At 48.6% G+C, this 23,863-nt stretch overlaps 1 protein-coding gene across 2 annotated transcripts; it reads left to right on the top strand.

Annotated features, from left to right (window-relative positions):
- Window positions 1-2,627: 2,627 nt before the first annotated feature.
- Window positions 2,628-14,972, top strand: COMMD9 (COMM domain containing 9). Of its 2 annotated transcripts, XM_032358868.1 has the most exons (6): window positions 2,628-2,708; window positions 9,609-9,734; window positions 11,468-11,607; window positions 12,657-12,691; window positions 13,053-13,156; window positions 14,167-14,972. In XM_032358868.1, exons 1-6 carry the CDS (start codon window positions 2,658-2,660, stop codon window positions 14,305-14,307), a joined length of 597 nt encoding a protein of 198 aa, XP_032214759.1. In that variant the 5' UTR covers window positions 2,628-2,657; the 3' UTR covers window positions 14,308-14,972. The 2 variants fall into 2 exon arrangements, with proteins under 2 accessions (XP_032214759.1, XP_032214760.1); XM_032358869.1 differs by lacking the exon at window positions 9,609-9,734 and having other exon boundaries at window positions 2,630-2,708.
- The last annotated feature ends 8,891 nt before the right edge of the window (window positions 14,973-23,863 follow it).

Raw genomic sequence — 23,863 nt, 5'->3', positions numbered from 1 at the left:
GGGAACACGTAAATCAAGAAGAGAGAAAGGAGATTCGTGGGGGCCTGGGACTAGAGTGTGATGGAAAGAGAAGGGGGACGATAGCTAAAGGGCATGTTTTTCTTTTCGGTGGTGAATATGTTCTTGAATTGTGGATGTACCAAAATCCACTGAATTATACACTTTCAATGGGTACATTGTAAATGTGAATTGCCTCTCAATAAAATTGTTGGTAACAACAACAACAACAACAACAACAACAAGAGCTCTTGAACGAAGATTGCTGCCCCTAATAACCTTCTATTTAAAAATTCTCTCTCCTTGCTGCTCCCTTCATATCAGGCCCCCTGGAGAAGACAGGACAAGTGGCTCAGGGCTCATATGAGGGGGACTAGCTAGACCTGGTTTGCCCAGGACTGTCCCAGTGTTATCACTGCAAGAGTTGTGTCCCTAGAAATCCCTCCTTCTTAAACTGAGATGGTTGATCATGCTACTGGCAACTCTTTCTCATAGCACAGGAATGCTCTGCCCTTTCGGGGCTCAAATGGAATCACCAAATAAATAACCCTTCTCTCTCTCTGGGGTATAAATTACCCTTGAACTCCCCATAATGGTCAAAAGGTATTTTAATTGTTGTTTCCATTTTACAGATGAGGAGACTGAGGTTCAGAGAGATGAAGGAACTTGCCAGAAGAACACAGGAGCCAGGAATTGAACCTGAGTCTTTTTCCAAGGCACCCCCTCCATTCATTACCTTGTCTCTTATCACACCACTGGGCTGATTATCCAGGAAGACCTTCAGATTGTTCTGCTGCCTTGGGAAGGGAGTCAGACATCAGACAGAAGAAGTATGAGTTTTCAGCTATGGGAAGACAATGAGATATATATAGCTTGGCAATTAACAACACAGATTCTGGAGCCCAAACTGCTCAAGTCCGAATCTGGCTCTGCCACTACTTAGCTGTGTGACCGTGAACAAGTTACTTAACTTCTCTGTATCTCAATTTCCTTGTATGTAAAATGGAGAAAATAATAGTAGTGTGTGTGTGTGTGTGTGTGTGTGTGTGTGTGTATCACATAGGTTTGTTATAGGAAGTAAGTAAATCAGTAAGTGTGAGAAGCTTAGAAAGAAGCCTGACACATGGCAGGCTTATCACATAAATGAAAGTAAGCACAAATTAATAGACCCAGAATTGGAAAGAAATCATATGAGGCCTAATGAAAACCAGGCAGTGGGACCAAATTCTGGAAATAAATTCTGCCACTCTATTCTGTTCCTCTCTGTGAAAACATTTATGGTTTAGAAATTGCTGTAAGCTCCCCAGACCACAGACAAACCTTTAAATGCATCATGGTGGTGGCAGTCTGGAAAGCCCCACCAAAATGGGATGACATAGTGCAGGGTTGCACACCCTACCCATCGCTGACTGGAGCCCAGAGGAACCCCTGGTAACACAGCTGCCCACAGGGCCAGGAGAGATGGATATCCTCCCTGGGGGAAGCACCTATCACTCAGCTCTGCTCTCTGCAGTAGGTGTGATAGACCTCATTTTACAGATGTGGAAACCGAGGCTCAGAGAAGTTTGAGAACTTGCTCAAGATACAGTTAATAACATGTAGAGTTGGGATTCAAGCTTAGGTGGAATTTTAAAGCCTTTATGCTGTATTGCCCCCATGTATTAGTTATTATTGCTGTGTAACAAATTATCAAGCTTAGTGGTTTAAAACACAAACACTTATAATCATACAATTCTTGAAGACCAGAAATTCAGGAGCAGCTTAGCTGGGTGGCTTTGGTTCTGAAAGTCTCATGAGATTGTAGTCAGTGTTGGCGAAGGCCACTGTCATCTCAAAGCTCGGCCAAGGCTACAGAATCTGCTTCTAAACTCAGTAAGGGGGTAGTTGGCAGGCTTTAGTTTCTCACTGGCTATGGGCCAGAGGCTTCAGTTCTTTGCCACATCGATGTCCAGGAGGGCTGCTCACAACATGACAGCTTACTTTCCCCAGACCAAGGATTCAAGAAAAAGGAGGAGACAAAAGACAATACCCCCAAACTGCAGTCTTTTTTTTTTTTTTAAAGATTTTATTTATTTATTTGACAGAAATCACAAGCAGGCAGAGAGGCAGGCAGGGGCGGGGTGGGCTGAGCAGAGAGCCCAATGCCAGGCTGGATCCCAGGACCCTGGGATCATGACCTGAGCCGAAGGCAGAGGCTCAACCCACTGAGTCACCCAGGGGCCCCTACAGTCTTCCATAAATAATTTTAGAATTCACATACCATCACTCTGCACATGATATTGGCAGCACAGACCAACCGTGGTACAGTGCGGGAGGGGGCTCTATAAGGGTGTGTCTATCACCTGTAGGTACATTCCCCAAATCAACCAGCCCGCCCATACAGGTCAAGGAAAATCAGTTTTTCCTGTCTTGGTATGTAGACAAGCCAAGCCAATTTCCACCCGGGTAAATCACCCCACACCTGCGTCCTCCAAATTCCACTGTCCTATAGTCCCCAGAGTGAGCCATCATCCGGCGATCGCGTCCTATGGGCCCCTCCCCATCCCGCAGCGCCACACCCGGGCAGCCGTCGCCATCCCGAAGGACTACAGCCCCCAGCATGCCCTGCGGCGGCCTCAGAGCCACGTGACGGCGTGTCGCCGTCAGGTGACTTGGGGAAAATGGCCGCGTTGACAGCGGAGAATTTCGCCGCGCTCCAGAGCCTGCTGAAGGTAAATTGGAGGAGTGGGGACAGCGTGAGGCGGGCCTTTGTCCCTAGGCCTTGGGACGGAATAGGAATTGGGACCAAATGGACCCTGATTCAGAGCCATGAGTCTAACCACTACCTTTCTGGGTGACTCCGTTGTTGCGCCTTTCCGAGCGTTTAGAAAGTGGGCTCGAAATTAATACTGTCCTGACAGGATGGCGGGGGAACAAATAAGATAACGGACATGAAAGTGCTGTACAAAGGCCCCCTACTAGAAGTCTCTGGGGCTGGTGTTTAGGACTGGTGTGTTGAGGTGGTAAGTGCTAGACCCACGTTGCCAGTTCCCCATTTCCTCCCGCAGCCCCTCTTCGTTCCGTGGGTGAGAAATCTCTCTCTCTCTCTGCGTCCTCATGGCCCCCCTTGGTGAAGTGGGCGTTCTGTTCTCCCGAGTTCCTGGTTTTCTGTACTTGCTTTGACCTGTGTAAGGGCCTCAAAACTCTGCTGATAATCTTTTGGAAGATTGTGAGGCTTCTTAAAGCCAAATGAAATGATGGGTTGGAATTACTTGCTTGATTTCTGATTTTCCTTATGGAAGAAGGGGAGGCTTTATCTTCCTTTGTAGGCCTTATGCGACTATTTACCTGTTTTCTGCCTTTCTTGCAGAATGTTAAGATCCAGTTGGAACTTTTTTTTTGTTTTGTTTTGTTTTGTTTTAACTCCAGATGAAAAGGGTTGAGTTCATAGCACTAAGCAGTTCATGGCACAGCATCATCATTGATTGGTTCATGCAACGGTCTCTCCTTTGTTTTAAAAATCTCTGCAGTGCTCACTTGTATGCTCCATCCCTAAAAGCAACTACTCTATGATATCCACAAATGTATCCCCAGCCAGTGTATCCTCAGCTTCTGGCACACAGCATGTTGTTAATACATAATTGTTATATGAATTAATGAATGAAGTAACAAAGTTGAGATTGGAAACCTAGGGCTCTCAGCTCACAGCCCTGGTCCTTTACACCCTTGTCGTGGCTGTTCTGCTTACTCCCCACCTAATGCCTATTCATTGTATGGACTTTTTGTTGTTGTTGTTGTTAATAAACTTTAAAATAAAGTATTATTAATGTGTAACACAGAAAAATACACAAATTGTAAATGCATAGCTCAGTGATTTATTACACACCCATGTAACCATCACTCTGGTCAAAACCAAAATATTACCAGTACTGCCGGAGTCTCTCTGTTCCTTCGGTACTTCCCTCACCTCCCCAGGAGTAACCACTATCCTTGCTTTTAAAATCAACTTAATATTGCCCATGTTTGAACTTCCACATAAATGGTGTAATACAGCATATACTTTTTTATTTCTGGCTTTTTTTTGCTTGCCAATATGTAGCAATAGTTGGGGCTTCTGGGTGGCTCAGTGGGTTAAAGCCTCTGCCTTCAGCTCAGGTCAGGGTCCTGGGATTGAGCCCCACATCGGGCTCTCTGCTCAGCAGGGAGCCTGCTTCCTCCTCTCTTTCTCTCTGCCTGCCTCTCTGCCTACTTGTGTTCTGTCTGTCAAATAAATAAAATCTTTTAAAAAATGTAGAAATAGTTAATTCATTCTTATTCCTATTCTCCTATGTGTTTTCTTTTTTAAAAAAATTATTTAGGGGTGCTTGGGTGGCCCAGTTGGTTATGCGTCTGCCTTCAGCTCAGGTCATGATCTTGGGGTCCTGGATTGAGCCCCATATCAGGCTCCCTGCTCAGCGGGGAGTTTGCTTCTGCCCCTCCCCCCACTCTTGCTGGTGCTCTCTCTCTCTCTCTCAAAAAAAAAATCTTGAAAAAAATTACTTAAGGTTTTTATTTTGATGTAACTATAGATTTACATACAGTTGTAAAAAGGAATACAGAAAGGTCCCATTTACCCCCCTATAGAAACATCTTGCAAAACTATAGTATGATATCCCAACCAGGATATTGACTTTGATACACTCAAGATACAGATCGTGGCCATCACTACAGGATCTTTCCTGTTGCTCTTCTATAGCCACATCCACTTGCCCCCTGCCCTCACCCTCTCCTAACCCTTTGGGGGAGGAGGCTGGTGAGAAGAGGACAGGCAGAGGGAGACAGAGAGAGAATCACAAGCACGTTCCACGAGCACAGAGCCTGGCATGGGGCTCAATCCCATGACCGGAGATCACCGCCTGGCTGAAATCAAGAGTCCAGCACCCAGCTGACTGGGCCATTCAGGCACCCCTTTACTCCCCCCCCCTTTTTTTTTAGATTTTATTTATTTGACAGACAGAGATCACAAGTAGGCAGAGAGGCAGGCAGAGAGAGAGGGGAAGGGAAGCAGGCTCCCTGCCAAGCAGAGAGCCGGATGTGGGGCTTGATCCCAGGACGCTGGGATCATGACCTGAGCCAAAGGCAGAGGTTTTAACCCACTGAGCCACCCAGGCGCCCCTTACTTTTCCCTTTTTAATAAGCACACTGTCCTATTGGATTAAGGTCCACCCTATGACTTCATCATAACTAATCACATCTGCAACAATTCTCTTTCTAAATGAGATCACATTTTTGAGGTACTGGGAATTGGGTCTTTAATGTATGAATTTTAGGCAGACACCATTCAACCCCTAACAGGAGCTTTTGCAGAGCAAAAGTTTTAATTTTGATGAAGTATAATTTACCAACAGTTTTTCCTTCTATGAATTGTACTTCTGGTGTCATGTTTAAGAACTCTTTGCCAAGCCATGGATCTCCAAATTTTTTCTTTTTTCTAAAAGTTTTATGTTTACGTTATATTTTACATTTAAGTACATGATCAATTTGGAGTTAATTTTGTATATATATTTTTTCTGCCTGTGAATGTCCAGTTGTTCCAGAACCATTTGTTGAAAATGCTGTCTTTCCTCCACTGAATTGTCTTTGCAACTTTGCAACTTTGTCAAGAATCAGTTGGGCAAATTTCTGGATTCTCTGGGGTTTTTTCCCATTGATTTTTGTTTTTTTCTATGATAATACCTCACAGTCTTAATTACTGTAGCTATGCAATAAGTCTTAAAATCAGATTGGCTGATTTTTCCTACTTCATTCTTTATCCAATTTGTTTTAGCTCTTCTAGTATCTTTGGCTTCTTATATAAACTTTGGAATGATTTTGTCTGTGTTTAAAAAAAAAACCTGCTGAGATTTTTATAGGAGTTGTGTTAAACCTGTATATCAATTAGGGGAGAATTGACATGTCGGGGTAATATTAGCTTTATGAATATGAAATGAATCGGAAAGTGTTCTATCCTTTTTTGTTTCCTAAAGAAAGATTGTGTAGAATTAGTTAATTCTTTCCTTAAACATTAGAATTCTTCAGCAAAACCATCTGGGCCTGGAGATTTCTTCTTGGGGAGTTTTAAATTACGAATTCAACTTCCGTAATCATTATTGGGCTATTCAGATTATCAGTTGCATATTTGGGGAACTGTGGTAGTTTGTGTTTGTTGAGGAATTTATCCATGTTGTCCAAGCTCCCAAATTGTGTGTATAGAGTTGTTTGTGGTTATTCTTATTTTCCTTTTGAAGTTTTTAGGGTCTGTAGCGATATGACCGGTTTCATTCCTGATATTGGTGATTTGTGTTTCCTCTTTGTTTAAATTCGCTGGTCTTGCTAAAAGTTTGTCCATTTCATTGATATTTTCAGAGAACTAGTTCTTTGTTTCATTGATTTCTCTCTTTTTCTTTTTTTCTATTTTCAGTTTCATTGCTTTCTACTCTTTGTTGTTTCCTTCCTTCTTCCTTTGGGTTTATTATGCTTTTCTTTTTCTATGTTCTTGAGGTGGGAACTTAAATTATTGATTTGAGAACTTTTATCTTTTCTAATATATGTGTTTAATGCTGTACATTTCCCTGTCAACACTGTCAAGCCTGTGTCCCCAAAATTTTGTGGGTATTTTTTCCACTTTTATGCAGTTAGTGTAATTTTTATAGTATAATTTTTAAAATTTCCCTTGAGGCTCCTCTTTAATCTGTGGATTATTTAGAAGTGTGTTTAAGTTTTCCAATGTTTGGATATTTTCTTCTCATCTTTCTGTTAGTGATTTCTAGTTTGATTCCATTGTAGTCACCAAGAATATATTCAGTATGACTTCAGTTCTTTCGAATTTGTTCAGGTTTGTTTTACAGCCCAGAATATGTTCTGTCTTGGTATATGTTCAGTGGACACTTGAAAAGAATGTATATTCTGTTGCTACTGGGTTGTGCTTCATAAGCGTTGAGTAGATTGATCAATGGTGTTGTTGAAATCTTCTGTGTTCTTGTTGAATATCTGTTTAGTTGATTCTATCAATTGTTGAAAGATGGATGTTGAAGTCTCCAACTGTATTTGTGGACTTGTCTGTCTCTCCTTTTGGTTCTCTTTACTTCTCATGTTTTCTAGCTCTCTTGCTGGGTGCATACATATTTAGGATGTTTTCTTAGATATAGAACCTTTTATCATTATATAATGTCCCTTTCTGCCTCTGGTAATTTTCTTTGCTGTGAAGTCTGTTTTGTCTGCTATTATTGTAGCCACTCTTGATTTTATTTCATTAATATTTGCACGATATATTTTTTTCCATCCTTTTACTTTCAATCTGTCTCTATCATTATATTTGAAGAGCGTTTTTAATAGACATCATTTAATTGAGTCATATTTGCAGCTTGTATTTAATTTCCCACTTACAGCTAATGTAATTATTGAATATTAGAGCTTAAGTCTGCCATGTAATTTTTTTGTTTTTATCTGCTCTTTTACGTTTTTTGTTTCTTTTTACTTTTTCTTGCCTTCCTGTGGGTTATTTAAACATATTTTTGGAATTCCCTTTTGACTTATCTGTAGCATTTTAAAATGCATTTCTTTTTATAACATTTTTAGTAGTTGATCTGGTTACTACATTTATATATATAACATCACAATCTATCAGTGTCATCATTTTACCAGTTAGATCTGAAGTATAGAGACCTTACTTCCCTTTCTTCCCTTACTCATTTGTAATATAATTATCTTAAATATTTCCTCTACATACATTTAGAGCCGCATTGGACAGTGGTATAATTTTTACTTCATCCTTTAAACAGACTTTAGAAATTCAAGAGAAAGAAAGTCTATTGTATTAACCCATATTTTTGTTTGTTGTGTTCTATCTGTCTTCCTGATATTCCAAAGTTCCTTTTATTAATTCCTTTCTGTTAAGAGAATGTCTTTTGTCTTGTGACAAATATTCATAGTGTTTTTTTTTCATCTGAGAATGTCTTGATTTCCTCTTTACTTTCTGAAGGATATTTTTTGCTGGGTGTAGAATTCTGGGTTGACAGTTCTTTTCTTCCAACACTTAAGAAATATTGTGCCACTTCCTTCTTGCTTCCATGAGTTCTGATTTGATGAGTTCTCATGAGTTCTAATGATCCCTTATAGATAAGATATTGTTTCTCACTGCTTTCAAGATTTTTTCTTTGCCTTTAGTTTCCGGGAGGTTAATTATGGTGTGTCTTGGTATGAATGTCTTTGGGTTTATCCTGTTGAGAATATGCTTGGGTTTTTTAATGCACACAGTTATGTCTGTAGCTATACTTGGAGAGTTTTCAGCCATTATTTCTTTAAGTACTTCTTCAGCCTTGCCCTCTTTTATCCTCCCTTTCTAGGACTCCAATGACACGAATGTTAGATTTTTTGGTATAGTGCCACAGATCCCTGAGGCTCTGTTCATTATTTTCAGTCTGTTTTCTGTGTGCAAACTGGGTGATTTCTAGTGGCTCAGTCTTCCAGTTTACGTGATTCTTTCCCCTGTCTCTTTCATTCTGCTGCTGAGCCCACCTACCAAACTTTGTTTTGGTTATTGTATTTTTTCAGTTCTAAAATTTCCATTTTGTTCTTCTTTATTTATTTTCTATATCTTTGTTGGGACATTCTGGTTTATTTGTTTCAAAAGTGTGTATTTAGGTTTGAAGCATTTTTGTCATGGCTACTTTAAAATCTTTGCCAGATAATTTTAACATCTGTGATCTTGATGTTGCCATCTTATGATTGTCCTTTTTCATTCAGTTTGAGATCTTTCTGGCTCTTGGTATGATGAATGATTTTCTGTTGAAACCTGGCATTCTCATGTTATATTCTGAAATTCTGGAGGGTTTCTGCCCTTGGCTCCTACTGACACCCAGAAGTGGGGGTTCCTTGTTACTACTGTGCAGAAGTGGGAGTTCTGGCCCCACATAGTTACCATTAATAACAAGCATGGTGGGACTAGCTGCCGGTTGATGGGGATTATGGTCCCAGCTCCCTACTTAGCCTTCTCTGATACCACACTGGTGGGGGTGTTGGGACACCTCATTGTAGCCTCAGAAGGGTGGAAGTCTACATTCCCCACTCAGTCTGCTAACATAGGTGGGAGTGGGGCTACAGGTTTTTCTGTGGTATTTGGCTCAGTAGAGCAGTTATCATGTAACAGTTTTCTGTCTTGCTAAGCTTTCTTGGTCCTTTGGCTGGAGAGAGCAGATATTTGTTGGGAGTTCTTTGTTTTGTTTCTCTGTACCCATTGGCATTCTGGGTTGCCCTGTTCCTTAGCCTGAAGTCTGGGATATATGAACAACAAGAAAATCCAGGAAACTCAGCACCATGTTGTTTCTTGGTCTGGAGCGGGGAGGCTCACAGCAGGTCTGTCTTCTCCACGCTCCCTCTTGAGTGCTCTTACATTCCTTTCCCACATCGTGCCCAGCACTTCCAGTTTGCTGAGAAGGGAGAGTAAGAACAACTACATCTACTTCACTGCCCTGGAAATGGAGCTGTCGTCTGCACCTTTAAGTCTTGAGTTTCAAAGGTATCATACCATGACTGAGACAATATTATGTTCTGAAACATGTATTTTCAGAGTCTGAGTGGTTTTCTTTTCTCCCCATCTGTGAATTAATTCACAGGCCTCCTCAAAAGATGTTGTCAGACAGCTGTGCCAAGAGAGCTTTTCTAGTTCAGCCCTTGGCTCAAAGAAGCTCTTGGATATTACATGTTCCAGCTTGTCTGTGACCCAGGAGGAAGCAGAGCAAGTAAGTATGGTCAGAGACGACCTTTGACCACTGGCTTCTCAGCTCATTAGTTTCTTTCTTAATTTCCCAATCATTGCCACATCCAAGGAAAAATTTCCCCTGAAACGTCTGTTGACATTATAACAAACTTAAAGTGGATTTTCATTTTAATGTTAGTGAACTTAAAAGCTATTGTCTTTGAACCTTCACTTCCTTATGATAAATGAGGCAAGGATGGGAGAACTATACCCAGAATCGGAGGTCCCGGCCATTTCCTTTTCCAGACTTGTTCCCTAGACAGTGTGGCCAGAAGCCAACCATTCTGCAATTTTCTTTCCCTTTAACTTGCTGCTACTGATAGATTGTCAGCCAGATGGCTTAGACAGACTTCTTTGGGGGCCCTGGGCAGAAGCTCTGAGGCCTGAGTATGACTTGGGGAACATGCTGCTGGACCCCACCTGACCTCAGCTGGTGGCCAAGAGGAAGAGTGAGCGAGGTGGCTCAGTTTATGCAGTACTCACAACCTTCTCTTTTTAGGGCAGATATGCTTCTAAAATAGGAGTTCATTCAAACAGGCCTGCATATTATTATTACTATTTTAAACCAGAATTCTGTTCATTAAAGTCAGCTGTAGCACAGTAAAAGGCAGCAGCCACATTTTGGAAGTGAGTTGAACACTTAGTTTGGCTTCCCCAAAAGTAGACCCTGAGGCTAAGAGTTGGTTGCAGGTAATTACCTGGGGAGGTGAGTCTAGAAAGCACAAAGGAGGGAGTGGGACAGAGGAATAGGGAAGCGAGACAAAGCCAATAAAGAATGTGTTGATGACCTGCAAGGGGCTCAAACTTGGGATCCTGGAAGCAACCCTGGGGACCGCACCGCAGAACTGTCACCCTGGAGACCAGGGCATAGATGCGCTGACCTCAGCCCGCAGCCGTGGAGGGGAACATCCCCTGGCCTGTTGGGTTGTGCCTCTGCCGCTGAGCCGCCTCCCAGGGCAGCAGAGAAAGCCCTCACTCAGGCAGTTCCCTCCAGAAGGTGCTCTGTCTTGTCTGTCTCCATTTGGCTGAGCATTGTTGCAGTTTCGGGCCGGCTGCCACAGGCCGTTGGAAGGAACCCAGCAAACCCGCAGGGCCGTGTCAGGCCCTCTTCCTCGCCAAGGGAGTCAGCACAGCCCACCAGGATCCATGTGTTTTCTTCACCTTCCTTGGTGACAGCCTAGGGCCAAGGACAGCTTCGATTCAAAGCCCAAATGCCACTGGAGCCGGTACCCCGGGTAGCATGTCCGTGAGCACAGCTTCGGGGTTTGGCGGATGCAGCCCCGCTCAGGGGGGCCCATGGCCCTGTGCCCCCGGGGGATTCAGGGTTCGTGCAGGCTTCCCAATCCAGGCGCAGGGGCCAGTGCAGCGTTGCCTAGTAACACAGCTGACTTTTCACTTCTCTCACGTTACCAGGGAACGGGCTAGAAAGTGAACTGAAGGTCAGATTCTGTGCACAAGGAAAGAGGACGTACTAACCCTTTGCTCCCAAGTAGAAGTTTCTGGCACATTGACAGGTTCCTATGTTGGGCAGCTACACCTGTCTTCTAAAGCGACAGGGGGAACTTAGAGGTGGGCTGGGGCATGTGGGCATCAGCATCTGGGACTGAGGTCTCAGGACCCCTGGGGGCTGTTGGGACGGCTGTGGCAGGGTGTGGTGGGGCAGGGGTGGAGCCCTGTCCCCTGCCCGGCTCCTCACCATGCAGGCCTGTCCCACAGCTGCTCCAGGCTCTGCATCGCCTCACCAGGCTGGTGGTGTTCCGTGACCTGTCCTCTGCCGAGGCGATCCTGGCTCTCTTTCCTGAAAATTTCCACCAAAACCTCAAAAACCTGCTGACGAAAATCATCCTAGAACACGTGTAAGTGCTCATTTCTTGAGAGTTCCTGATAAGGCTTATATAATGATATTTTAGGTCAGTAAATACTTACCTTCAATATCCTTTTTAATGGTTAAATATATTCTTTACATGGAGAAATTATATAAAATTTAGTTAAGAAATTCCCTGGTGTTGGGTGTTTAGGCTCTTGGCAGTTTTCACTTCGGTTTAGTGTGGAAATGTTGCTCACGAGCTCGGTTATCTCCGTGCTGGTTAAAGGTGGTAGTGAGGCTTCTGCTGCCTATTCCCACACTGACCGTCAGTCAGAAAGATTGCACCAGCTGGCATTCTGCCAGGAGGGCACGAGTGCGTCCCCCTCCTCACACCGTCACCGGCACCGAGGGAATTGTTTTTACATTTTCCCCCAGTTCACAAATGGTAAATGCACCTCACTTCAGTTTGTATATCTTTGATACTAGTGATGTCAGATATCTTTTTCATATGTTTAATTGGTCATTTTGTTTTTTTGTGAATTATCCAAATATTTTCTATTGCTCTTGGCCAGCAGCAGGCTTGACCAGAAGTCGTGGATAGTAATAACAGATAATGCTCGCTTGCCATGGGTTTTATTGTTTATTTAGAAAGTTCCTCACACGTGACCACATTTTATTCTACCTCTGCTTAGTGTCTCACTACAGTGCTTTTTGCTGTAGCATTAGACAGGTCCGTTTGGGTGTGTTTGCGTAAAATGCAATACTTTGTGGAGCAGATGCTCAATAAAAGAGAACCGGTCGACTTTTCCGGCTTCGTCTCTCAGAACGGTAGCACAGTAAGAACACAATGCATTAAGTCTCTTCTTTCTTCCCCTAAGCTACAAAAACTAACAGCACTTATGGCTTTAACATCACTGAGCTATGCGGAACAATCCAGAAACTGCTTCTGCCACGCAGCAGACTTTTCTGTGGTCCTTTCCTGTCAGGGAGTGATGATAGGCTCAAAGATCCCAGAAGGGGTAGAGGCCCCGGTCCACTCTCATGATCAGTTCTCATTCTTTTTCTATTCTTTTTTCCTCATCTTTTCCTCTTAAACAGCTCTGCTTGGCGAACAGAAGCCCAGGCAAATCAGAGTGAGTACCAAGAAACCCGCCCCCTCACCTTTCCTTCCCGGACCCGGCTCAAACCGAGCCAAGCGGCCAGGGTTTGTCACTGAAACAGCCTGCATTAACCTCGTCCCAAATTCCTCTCTCATTCTGTGCCGACATCTGGAGGCTCGGATGTGCAGGCAGGAGCCTGGCCTTCCCCCACCCCGTGCTTCCGTGCCAAGTGCAGGTGGCACGGATCCGTGGCAGGGAAGGCCCCGACTTCCGTCTCCCTCGGAGACTTGTCCTTTGGCTCAGGAGCTTGACCAGCCATCAGGGCTGTCCGTCCCAGAGCGAGGGCTTGGTAAAGTGAGCGGGTGGGCTCTGAGCTGGCCCGTCCCCTTCGCAGTCTCTCTGCCGCGCCTGGTTGACCTGGACTGGAGAGTGGACATCAAGACCTCCTCCGACAGCATCAGCCGCATGGCTGTCCCCACCTGCCTGCTGCAGATGAAGGTGCGTCCACCGCCGCGCTCCTGAGAGGGAAGGGAGAGGCCGCGGTGACCTGGCAGCCCTGCGCACCAGCGGAAGTGCCAGTGTCCGGAGCTCTGGGACCTCCGACCCCAGAGAAGACAATTCAGCACCCCCAGATGCGGTCTCTGTCTGTCAAGTACATGGTCACTACTGTCCTAACATATTATAGACATAATAAAACATACACCGAAAGTAGAAGTTTTAAAACGATAAGACAAATACCAAACAAGTTCTAAAAATGGCTCGCTGCCCCCTAAAGTTTCCCTTCTACACTAATGGAAAAGCTTAGCCGTCGTGATGGGGGCGTGCCATCAGGTTTCAGATTGCCTTCTTGATAATTCTGGGGACCCTCAGGCCACCGCTTGTGACGCGGCTGAGCCGGAGCTCCCGCTGGAGGCTCGGGACGCTGCAGTCCTTCGTGCCCTTGTTTGCACGCTCCGGCCTCCCGGTTTTAGCTGCACGCTACAGATCTTTTCGGGACTCGTTTTAAACCACACATCTGTGGTTTGGGTTATTTAGTGATGCTGTGTTGACTTAACCGCACCCCTAGAAACGCAGCCCCTGTAAGAAAATGAAAAGGCATGGGTGCCTCTAACAACTAAGTTTTTAAACATTAGTAGAGTTGACTTTTGTTTTTAAGGAAACAAATAAATATAACTAGGAGCTGTAGTGGTTTTTCTGCGTGCCGGGAATCTCACTACTCCTAGAGCCCACTGCGGAAAGTACCCGTATGGGCCCGTGCAGTGTCTCCTCACTCGAATGCCGAGAGTCAGGGGTCCGAGGGGTGAGTGGGCCTTGGCCTCTCCGATACCCACCCTGAGCGCTCCTCTCTCAAGCCTCTGGGAGTCTCCTTCCGTGTCCTGATTGCTAGATGACGCCAGGGCTGGGACTCTGTAGCCGGAGCAAAGAGCCTGTGTTCAGAGGTTCCTGGAATGGGGGAGGGCTCCCAGGCCCAGGGCGGCTCTGACGTGCGGACCCTGTTCTCTTTGCAGATCCAAGAAGATCCTAGTCTGTGTGGAGATAAGCCCTCCATCTCGGCAGTCACTGTGGAGCTGAGTAAGGAAACGCTGGACACTATGCTAGACGGCCTGGGCCGCATCCGCGACCAGCTCTCCGCCGTGGCCAACAAATGACCCCAGGCAGCTGTCGGCCGCACGGCCAGGCCCCAGCTGCCGGCCAGTGGCGTGCGCCTCCCAGCCCCAGGGCCGCCCCCCGGAGCAGCAGCTGCCATCCGGAAGGCCAGGCCGTGGGGACGGGGCGGGGGCTGCCATCCGGAAGGCACAGCTGGACCCGGAGGAAGCGGCCATGTCCCCGCGCTGTTCTACCCCCTCATCCTCGTCCCTCTTTCTGAAGCCGGTGAGCAGAAGCCTCCGTGTCTGGAAGACTCCCTCGCCACTGTGGCATCTGCTTTGTCGGCTGCCTCTGCGTGGCTGGCTAGAAAACTCAGGCCCACGTTGTGGAGCTCATCTAAGAAGTTCCTTTCCAGCATTAGGTCTGAGTGGTTCTTCTCCAGCCCTGGAACTTGGAGGGGTTCATGCGCGTGAGGCCAGCAGTTCACACTCCTCCGTCCGAGAAGCCGGCCAGAGCCTGTAGAGCGGGGCCGCTGCAGTGGGACCCACCCCCGGCCCAAGCCCACAGCCTTCCCGAGCCCCCCTCAACCGCGCGGCCTGTCCTTCCAGCGTCGGGAGTTGGGAATGGGCGCTCACTTCCTCCCTCGTGGAACCAGAGGGCCCTTCCTTGATATAACGCCAGGGTAAAGAAGTGGCAGTGAGTGGAAATAAAAAGTTCTAAAAACTTCCCCACTCTAGTCACGTTTTTCGAAGCTTCTGCCCTTGACCTGAGTTGTTGCCTCTAGTTCATAAAGACAGTTGCAACTTCTCATTGCCAGCTAAGCTGGTGAGCAGGGTGTGACCGGAAACCGGGCTTGTGACACTCACCGCCTTCCAGGTGTTCGTCTGGCCCATGGAGCCGAGGAAAGCCAGGCCGACAGTCTGCGTGCTTGTTGCAGGTGCGGGGTGAAAACGCCGCACAGCCGAGCTGTCCCTGTCACGTGTGCGCCACCTCAGCGGGGCGCGTGTGTAAGGCTGTCCCCCTGGGGTGACAGCACCTGGCCTGCTGTCAGGGCTCTGTTCTGGTGGCTGTGGGCAGTGTGTGTGGATGCCCGGCAGGGCGGGTGGAGGAGGCAGAGCCCTTGGGCCAGAGGATGGGCTCCAGTCGGGCTGCCAGGGTTGGAAGCCAGCCCTGCCTCTCAGTGGCCAGGGGCTTGACCCTGCCTCTCAATTCTCCCTCTCCCATTTTTATAAAAATTAAATGGGGATAATAATAGTACCCCCTCCATAGGGCTTTTGTGAGGATTAAATGATACCACGTCCCTGAAAGCACTTCTAGCACCATGAGGACATATAAGGCTCGATCGTGTTCACTTTGATTCTTAAAGGAAAGGAAGGTGGAAAGCTCTCCGCAGTCATTTACCGTCACAGCGTTGGTGCGACAGTGAATGTCATTATCCTCTCTTTATCGATGAGGAAATCAGCTCATTGAGGTTAAGTCACCTGCTGGTAAATGGCCTCATTAGGACGCGGGCCCAGATTTCTTCGCTTTCTCTCTACCACACAGAGCTTGGTAAGGGACGTGCAGTTTTATGACTTGGGCTCCCTTTGGAAAATACTGGAACTGAAGTCGAGATGAGACGATCACTGCTAAGACACTAGGAATGTCGAGAAAAAAAATCCCACACCCCTCTCTGCTGTTTCTTGGAAGCCGAGCGACCTTCTGTTAACACGGCAGCTCTTAACATTTTGGGGGCTATAACCAGCGATGATCTGTGATAGCTGCAGATCCTTTCTGTAGAACATGAACGTCCCATTTTTTATATCTGTGACAAGAGTTCGAAGACGCTGGGAGCCAGCCCACTGCTTCCAGATTGAGAGCCCCTGGTCTTACTCTCAGGTTGAGTTCAGCTTTGTAAATTTAACCCCTCTGTTTTCTTTCTAGTGCCAGTGACTCACCGTCCAATCTCCAAGTCCCTGTTCTCCAGACCTCCCAGGGGCATCCGTAAGGCAGTAACCTGAAGCAGCATAGGGGTCTGGGCAGCTGGACATCATTCCTTTAGCGAGATCGACCGGAACAGAACCATCTGGATGCATGACATACAGAGGGCATTCGACAAATAACCGGAAAATTCAACGATTATGAATGTCTGCTAATCCTCACCCCACGTGCTCACTTAAGAGGTTTTCTACTGTTAGGGAGGACAGGTGGTTTTTGCCTACCATATTTCTAGTTGGCCTGATCCTAGCTCAGAAAAATATCTTAGCTTCTGTCTATTGTCCTCAAAGCTAGTTCCCTCATTCAGTGCTTGTCTCATTTTCCAGTAGTACTTTGTGAAAGGAGCAGCCATCTGCAGACCGCCCCTCCCTTAGGACATGGCAAGGTGCGGATGTCCAGATTCCATCCACAAAAGGGCAATGATAGATCTGTCACTGGTGCCTGGGCTCCTGGCTGCCCAGCACTTGCCACCCACCAGGCCTCAGTGGGGAGCGTATCTCTCAGTGCTAATCAACGCGCATGCCCCAATGACCGTCTCATGATTGTACATGACCCAGACTGGCTCGGTCTGAGTCTTTCCCTATGACTTTTTCTGTCAGAACCTGCGGCGAGAACCATGTCCTGCCTCTGGGCCCTGGCAATGAAGCCTGGATGCCTGGGTTCTTCCTGCCACATGCAGAAAGCCCATCTGCAAGGGGAGAGTCTGGCTCAGAGGAAGGCAGAACCCAGAGATTGGGAAGAGGATGGGAACATCTGGTGTGTCTGATACCAATCCCAATCTTCATCTTTTCTAGTGTAAAAACATACCTGGGATTTGTTTTTATTGGGAAAGATAAGATATGCATGAAAATGATTGTCAGGAAGGAAGTTTATACACAGGGATCCCTAAAATCAGGACGCATGGCACATCGCACAAGGTCATCTGGGGAAAGACCAGAGTTGGTCAGGAGGCAAGGAGGGCAAGGGGGAGCGTGGCCTGGAGTCTTTACTGGGGTTTTCACAGGAAGGAACGGACAAGGCAGAATAGGTACATTGAGTAAGCTCAGCACTGGCCAGGTGAGAGTTTGATAAAAGACAAGGTGTGGCTGTGGATTGGTTGATCTTTGTATCAAAGCCACATTCTCAGGGGAGTGAGGAATTAGCCCTGCGAGGGAGAGTCTCCAGGATCAAGGCCCCAAATGCCACAGCATCAAGGATACAGAAAATAAAATGTAGGCAGTGGGAGGTTATGCAGCAAATCACGAACAATTCCAAGGTTGCAGCGGCTTTTAGCTTCACGGGTTTTCCTCCCAACCAGTGGAGAGTGGGGGCAGGGAGTCAGCGTTCGCCTCAGCATAGTCACCAAGAACGAGGGAGACTTTGTCCCAGCACATGTCTCCAAAGTCACTGATGTGGGGTGAGGGAACGTGGCAGATGGCACGCTTGCTCTTAAAGCTTCTGCCCAGGAGTGACAAGCAAGTTACACGGTCACACCAAACTAAAGAGGGCAGGGAACGTCAATCCTACCACACACCAGGAAGAAAGGGAAGTGGGATCTTGGTGTTCAGCTCTGATGACGACTGTCCACCGTCACCTGAACCAGAAGATGCCTTTTCTGTGCCAGCTGATTTGTACTTACAAATAAAACCTCGGTGAGCAAGAACACAGGTGCCCTCTCAGTATCCTGCCTCATGATCCACTCGTCACGGCGTTATCTGTGTGTTCTACTCAGAGGTCACCTTGTGAGGCCCAGGGTTGAGTCAGAACTTGAATCTGGATCTTTCCACTCCAAGGCCAGTAGTGTCCCCATCCCCGCTTCGACTTTGGGAAGAGGACACTTGGGTCCTTCACAGATGGCTGACCTTCCCCCTTAATCCGGCGACTCTCCCCTCCCTGCCTCTCCTGTCCTGCCTTCCGACTTCAACCTGGAGCCCCCTTTGGCTCCCTTTCTGGTGATTTTTGGGTCCAAAGACCCTGATGTGAGGACCAGACATTTGAGTCTTTACCACACGAGCCAGTTCTCTAAACACACAGAGTGGGCACCGCGTCCAGTGACTGGTCACGCTCTGTGGTCTGGTATTCACGAATTTCTAGGAAGTGAGTCCAGGACCGTGTAGAAGACCGCTCATTATTTCGCTCAGTAAGCTGAGATCGCTATCAGAAGTGAAAGGGAGTTTTTATTCCTTTTCAAAAATACTTTCATCCAGAAACCACTGGCTACCTGGCATTTTGAAGGCTTTCCCGTGGTTGAACATTTACAAGAATGATTTTGAACCAGTAACTGCTGACTTCCAAATGCTAATCATTACTAAATATCCCCGACCTGCATGATACTGCCTTTTGTCCAACTTCCTGGTTTCTTTAGCACTCACATTTCAGTGGCTTAATTGTCCTTTTTACAACTGCTCTAAGAAAAGGAAAAAAAAGATTTCTTAATGGTATTCCCTGGTTTGTGCCAAAGGACCCTAATCTCCAAGGAGAGAGAACCATTCTTAGTTTGAGGAAATGTCAAGAGCTCTTCAAGGTAAGTCTGAGAATCTCAGTTTCCATTAACCCTGGGCTCTTGGGAAAGACTCTGCTGGGCTTTCTCGCGCCTGTAAGTGGAGATAAGGTGACCTAGCTAAGGCATCTCGCGGATTTGCAGTGAACTGTGAAGCGGGCCCGTTGACTGGAGAATGGGGCTTTCTTGGCTATTGGTATCCATGTTGCTGTAGCCACACGACCTTAGGCACCCGCCACACAATGGAGTATCACGTTGTCCCAACAAGCGGGATGATGAATGAGCTGAGAGATGGTAGAGGATATCAGAGGGCACTGGGGTCCCCCTGCCGCCATCTTGCCACTTCACCAATCACCGGGTGTTGGCCCTCGTCCTGGGTGCAAAGCCTGCTCACCACTATGCTCCATGCTTGCCTCCCAGCCTACAGGAACAGGGGACGAGGAAAAGGAGGGCGTACCCCAACTGTTACCCCATATTCCACCCCTATTTAACTGGTCACAATCACGGGGCCTTACTCAGCTTCCTCAGGTAGGTGGGGAAGACACCATCAGGTGTCTGACCAGAGCTCAGGTGGAGGTGGCGGGAAGCGTGGGCCGGTGCTCTTTACTAAAAGCAAGGAGAGAAAGGATAGTGAGAGAACACGGTTCCATAAACAGCCCCTCACTTGCTCAGTGTGGCTACCTGGATCGGCTGTGCTCCCGGGAGCAGGCATCATGGAAGAGAAGAGCAGAGAAGGGCTACGTGGGGGTGCAGGCTGGCGGTGGGGGTGGGGGAGGGCGCTTCCCAAGGATGAGCCGGGTCTCCTCGCGCTGGGATCCACCGCAGCTAGCCCAGTGCCCTGCACACAGCCGTCGGTCCGATCGATCCCACACAGGATTTGACCTGTATTAGTCGATGATGGATGAGTTACAGCCAATTGATTAGAGTGACAGACCGATGGAATTCATGCCAGCTCGAATTGCTCTTCCGAAATCTGCCTGGGCAGCGCTCCCTTTTACTTCAGATCTGTTCCTTTGTCTGCGGGGGACCTGCGGAGGCCAGGTCCTAATTCACCAGCCAGGATCCTTCTCCCATCTTCCACCATGCTTTCCAGCCTCAGCCGGCTTCGGGTCTGTGAGCTGGTGCATGCCTGCTCAAAGAAGTCTCCCAAGCGCTGTTGTCTGGGGGGAAGGGAGAGCCCCACGGTGAGGGTAGGGGGCAATCCCCTGGCAAGGAGCAGCCATTGGTCCTCTGAGCTCCTGCCACTGTTTTCAGGGACCAGCATTTCGGGGGTGCCAGCGGAGCCAGGGTGCTGAGTCGTCCAACTGTCCAACTGCTGCAGGGACAGGAAAGGAGCAGTGAGCCCTGGGCCTGAGCAGGGACAGCAGTGGACTTTTCTGGAATGTCTTCCATTAACTCTGGTTTTTAACTCCTCTTCGTCCTCTGGATTCAGGAGCAGCACCTAAAGGGACCTAGGGAGTCAACTCAACTGGTCTGTCTTCTCTGCCTGTATTTTTCCCCAACGTTCCTCTTACCTGAATGTAATTGTCTTTATATTCTACCCCCACACTGTTCACCATTGTGTCCCCCATCCCCCAAGGGCACAGATAATGGCATTGACAACTTCTGCCACCAGCTGAAATGGGCTTCTGTCCTCAAGCTTCTCCTACAGAAGATGTCCCTTGTCCCTTGTCACACCCACTTCGGGGACCCAAGACTCCTCTTACCCTAAAAGCCCCCACGGAAGGAAAGCTTCCCCCTCCCGCTCCCCTGGGCGTGGCTGGAGCTTCCCTGGACGGCCAGCAGATGGAGCAGTTGTCCTCCTCATCCTCTTTCCCTGGCCTCCCCTCCCAAACAAAGACCCGGAAAGAGTGGGGAAGGTGGGCTAGTGGGCAGGCCTCTCCCAGGACCCACAAGGGGAGAAACTTCCCACAAAGAAAGTCCCCAGGCCCCCTCCCCTACAGAACTGTCCCTCTTGGGCCAAGGGCCACCAAAGAGAGAAGGAATGTGGGGCTGTGCCCAGCCCTCCAGGGAGCACGTCCATGTCCCAGGCCCAGTGTCAGAAGCTCCTGCTGTCTCCTCATTGCTTCTAGTGCAGGCGGGTGGATGCCGGAAATCCCACCATCCGGGCCTGTTAGATACGACTCTAAGGTTTTGTCAGAGGCAACCGCACAGGGGCAGCGCGCGGCCCCCTGGGCCTTGTGTGCTGGAACTTTCTAGCTGCCAGCTCTGGGTTCGTGGCAGCAACTCAAATTCACGGCGGCTGGAAGCCAAGTCTCAGTTTCTTCATCTCTAAGAAAGAGAGATGAAGTTTAATTTTTCCTGACAACACAGCTTGGAGGGGATTAATTATACACGAAGGTGTCTGAGAAGCGGAAGCTGCCTGATCCATGTTGGTTAAACTTCAAACACGCGCAGATGCCTCCGAGCGAGGAGACCCGGCCGCTCTTCTCCGGCAGTGGGTCGGGTGGGATGCGCAGGGCAGGGCTGGCCAGGAGCCCTGTCCTCTCTCAGAGGCCCCCTCTGTGCTCTCCCCGCCTCCAGCCCTGCCGGCCTCTCTCCTTCCTCCTCCCTGCAGGTGTTGTCTATACAGAAATCACACGCCCTTCCTTGGCCTAAAATACGTATATGGCTTTTCAAATGCTCTCAGAATAAAAGCCAAACTCAGAAAAATGTCATTCCGTGTTCCTTGTTATTTTTTTTAAAGATTTTATATTAATTTGAGAGAGAGAGAGAGAGAGAGACGACGAGCAGGAGGAAGGGGAAGCGGAGAGGGGGGGCAGGCTCCGCGCTGAGCAGGGAGCCTGGTGCGGGGCCCGAGCCTAGGACGCGCGGATCGTGACCCGAGCCGAAGGCAGCCGCTTAACCGACTGAGCCCCGCAGACGCCACTCAGTGCTCTTTACACCTGATTTCTGCCCCCCACCCCGTGTTAGCCTCACGAAACAAGATTAAATAAAGGGGCTTAACCCAGGTGGACAGCATGAGGTCCGGGGGCTAGAGGGAGCGGGCCCTGCATGACAACTGGACGGGTCTGAGCACCCAGAATGGAAGTGGGACGGGCCGAGGACGGAAGGAGAGAAGGGGTTGGCGGCTGGCACTGCCCTGTTCATCTGTCCCTTCTTGAGGACGGAGCCCGGCTCACGCTCACCATCTCGTGCCCAGCACCGGGGAGCCGGATGCCGCTGGAGACGAGCCGCTGGCCTCTGTCCGAGGGATGCAGGCACGAATGAATGAACGAGTGAGTGAGTGAGAATCCTGACGGGTCCCGGGTTGACTAGCCAGGTTCGGGGTCGGCTAGCTGCGGCCTTTCTCCTGCAAAAGGATACCCTCCTTCCCCCTGACCCCCCGTCTAACTGTCTGCTAACCTCCGAGGCTGGAAGGGGCAGCGCTACCGGACAGGAAGGCCAAGGAGAACGCGTGTCTGGGGGTACCTAATCCTGGGATGGAGGGTGGAAATCCCAGAGTCTGGTCCACCCCATCTCTCTGAACGCCCTGACCGACGCCTCGCAAGGAGGTCACCCTGGCAGCAAAGGGTCGCCCTGAGTCTGTGCTCGTGGCCAGCCAGGTCCTGAGGGTGGATGTTGGCTCCTGGTTCCCCGGGCGGCCCCCTCCCTGGCGCAGCTGGTGCGCGGGTCCTGCTTCCTCTACTGCGTGGCCGTGGCCTCTGCCCCATCGTTCCTATGACCCCATTCTCCACGCCCCCACCTCTGCTCTTGCCCATATGATGGCTTCCCTTCTGTCTTCTCCAGAAAGCACTTCTCCCTCTGGCTGGCTTGCTCAGCCGCCTCGCAGACAGAATCCCTAGCATTTGGAGAAGCAGAAAACTCTTTGCTCGTTCACAGGGACGTGGGAGTGGCCCACCCTTTGCACAGTCCTGGTCCTCTGTGGTTCTCATCATCGTCTGTCACCTGGAACACTGGATCGGCCTCTAATTCACCTCCCTTGCCCCAGGCCCGTCTTCCCCTAATCCAGCCTCCACAGTGCTTTCTAGAAAGTACATTTGACCTTGTTTCATCTTCTGAACCTGATGTCCCTTTACGCAGCCTTCTCCATCTCAGCCAAGAACAGTTCCAACCAGAAATGTGGGAGACGTCACTGCCTCCTCCCTCCCCCGATGCTGCCCACACGCACCCCCCACCCCATTCCCTCCACTGGCAAGCCCTCGCTTCTTTCTCAAAATATATTCATGCTGATCGTTTTCTCTTCCCCTCTGCACCAGCTCCGTTCACGGCACGGTCACTCGGCAGAAGTCCCTGCCCACGAAGCCATGTCAGCCGCTGTGTCTTGATCTCACGCCACTTCCCTAGTCGTACCAACCTCCCATCTGTACCAAGGGTCCTCTGAGCACTTCCTGCTGTAGGTCTTAGCACTTACAGCTTCCCCCAACCCATCCTGGAACACCCCTTCCCCTGGTTTTCATGAGACCAGCTCCTTCTCATCTTTTAGGGTTCAGCCAGAAGCCACTTCCTTACAGAGACTTTCCTGGGTTACTCTCTCTCAAAGGGATCCCTCCTTTTCATCTCCGTCCCAGAATCCTGTTTCTTCCCTTCCTCGTCCCCAATACAAATTCCTCTTAATTGAATGAATTTGTCTACCTACTTATCTAACCTGTTGTCTGTCTCCCCATTAGAGGGTACCACGAGGGCACGAAGCTTGTCTGTCTTGTCCAACGCGAGATCCCCAGGGCCCACCACAGGCTTGCGTGGAGTATGTGCTCAATTAATATTTGTTAAATCAGCATCACAGGCCAACGGCAGATCCACCGTGTCACTGCCCTGCGTTAGTCCATCGTTGCTTCCCCCAACTCCCCAGGGCCCCACTGCAGTTTCTTCACCACCTGCTCGAGCTTACCTCTTCTGCTTCCCTGCCAGGCTACGGGGAGTCAATCAAGTGGAAAGGTTAAGTCAGAACAGGGGCCATGCTGCAAACGAGAGTGCTGTGCAGGGAGGTTTCAAAAAAAAATGTGGGGGAACATGGGACAAATGACCTTCATGATCTAGGCAGGGCTTCGCTTCTGTGATGTGGTTTTTTTTTTTTTTTTTTGTCATAACAAGGATTAAACTCTGGACCAAGAAGCCAAGGGAGCAACTGGAGACCGATTTGGGTTTCTGGTCAACCCCCCGAGAGCCGTCTACCAGGAGGCCGGAGTATCTCCACTCTCAGCCTGGGCACCAGCAGTCGT

Source organism: Mustela erminea, chromosome 9 (genome assembly GCF_009829155.1).
Source record: "Mustela erminea isolate mMusErm1 chromosome 9, mMusErm1.Pri, whole genome shotgun sequence".
Taxonomy (NCBI): Eukaryota; Metazoa; Chordata; class Mammalia; order Carnivora; family Mustelidae; genus Mustela; species Mustela erminea.
This window is presented reverse-complemented; position numbering and strand designations above follow the sequence as displayed.

Bases quoted from the DNA above. Each gene is read 5' to 3' on its own strand.
- COMMD9 (XM_032358868.1), top strand. From the start codon at position 2,658: ATGGCCGCGTTGACAGCGGAGAATTTCGCCGCGCTCCAGAGCCTGCTG. The intron at 2,709-9,608 runs GTAAATTGGAGG...ATTAATTCACAG, and splicing joins CGCTCCAGAGCCTGCTGAAG to GCCTCCTCAAAAGATGTTGT. The intron at 12,692-13,052 runs GTGAGTACCAAG...TCCCCTTCGCAG, and splicing joins AGAAGCCCAGGCAAATCAGA to TCTCTCTGCCGCGCCTGGTT.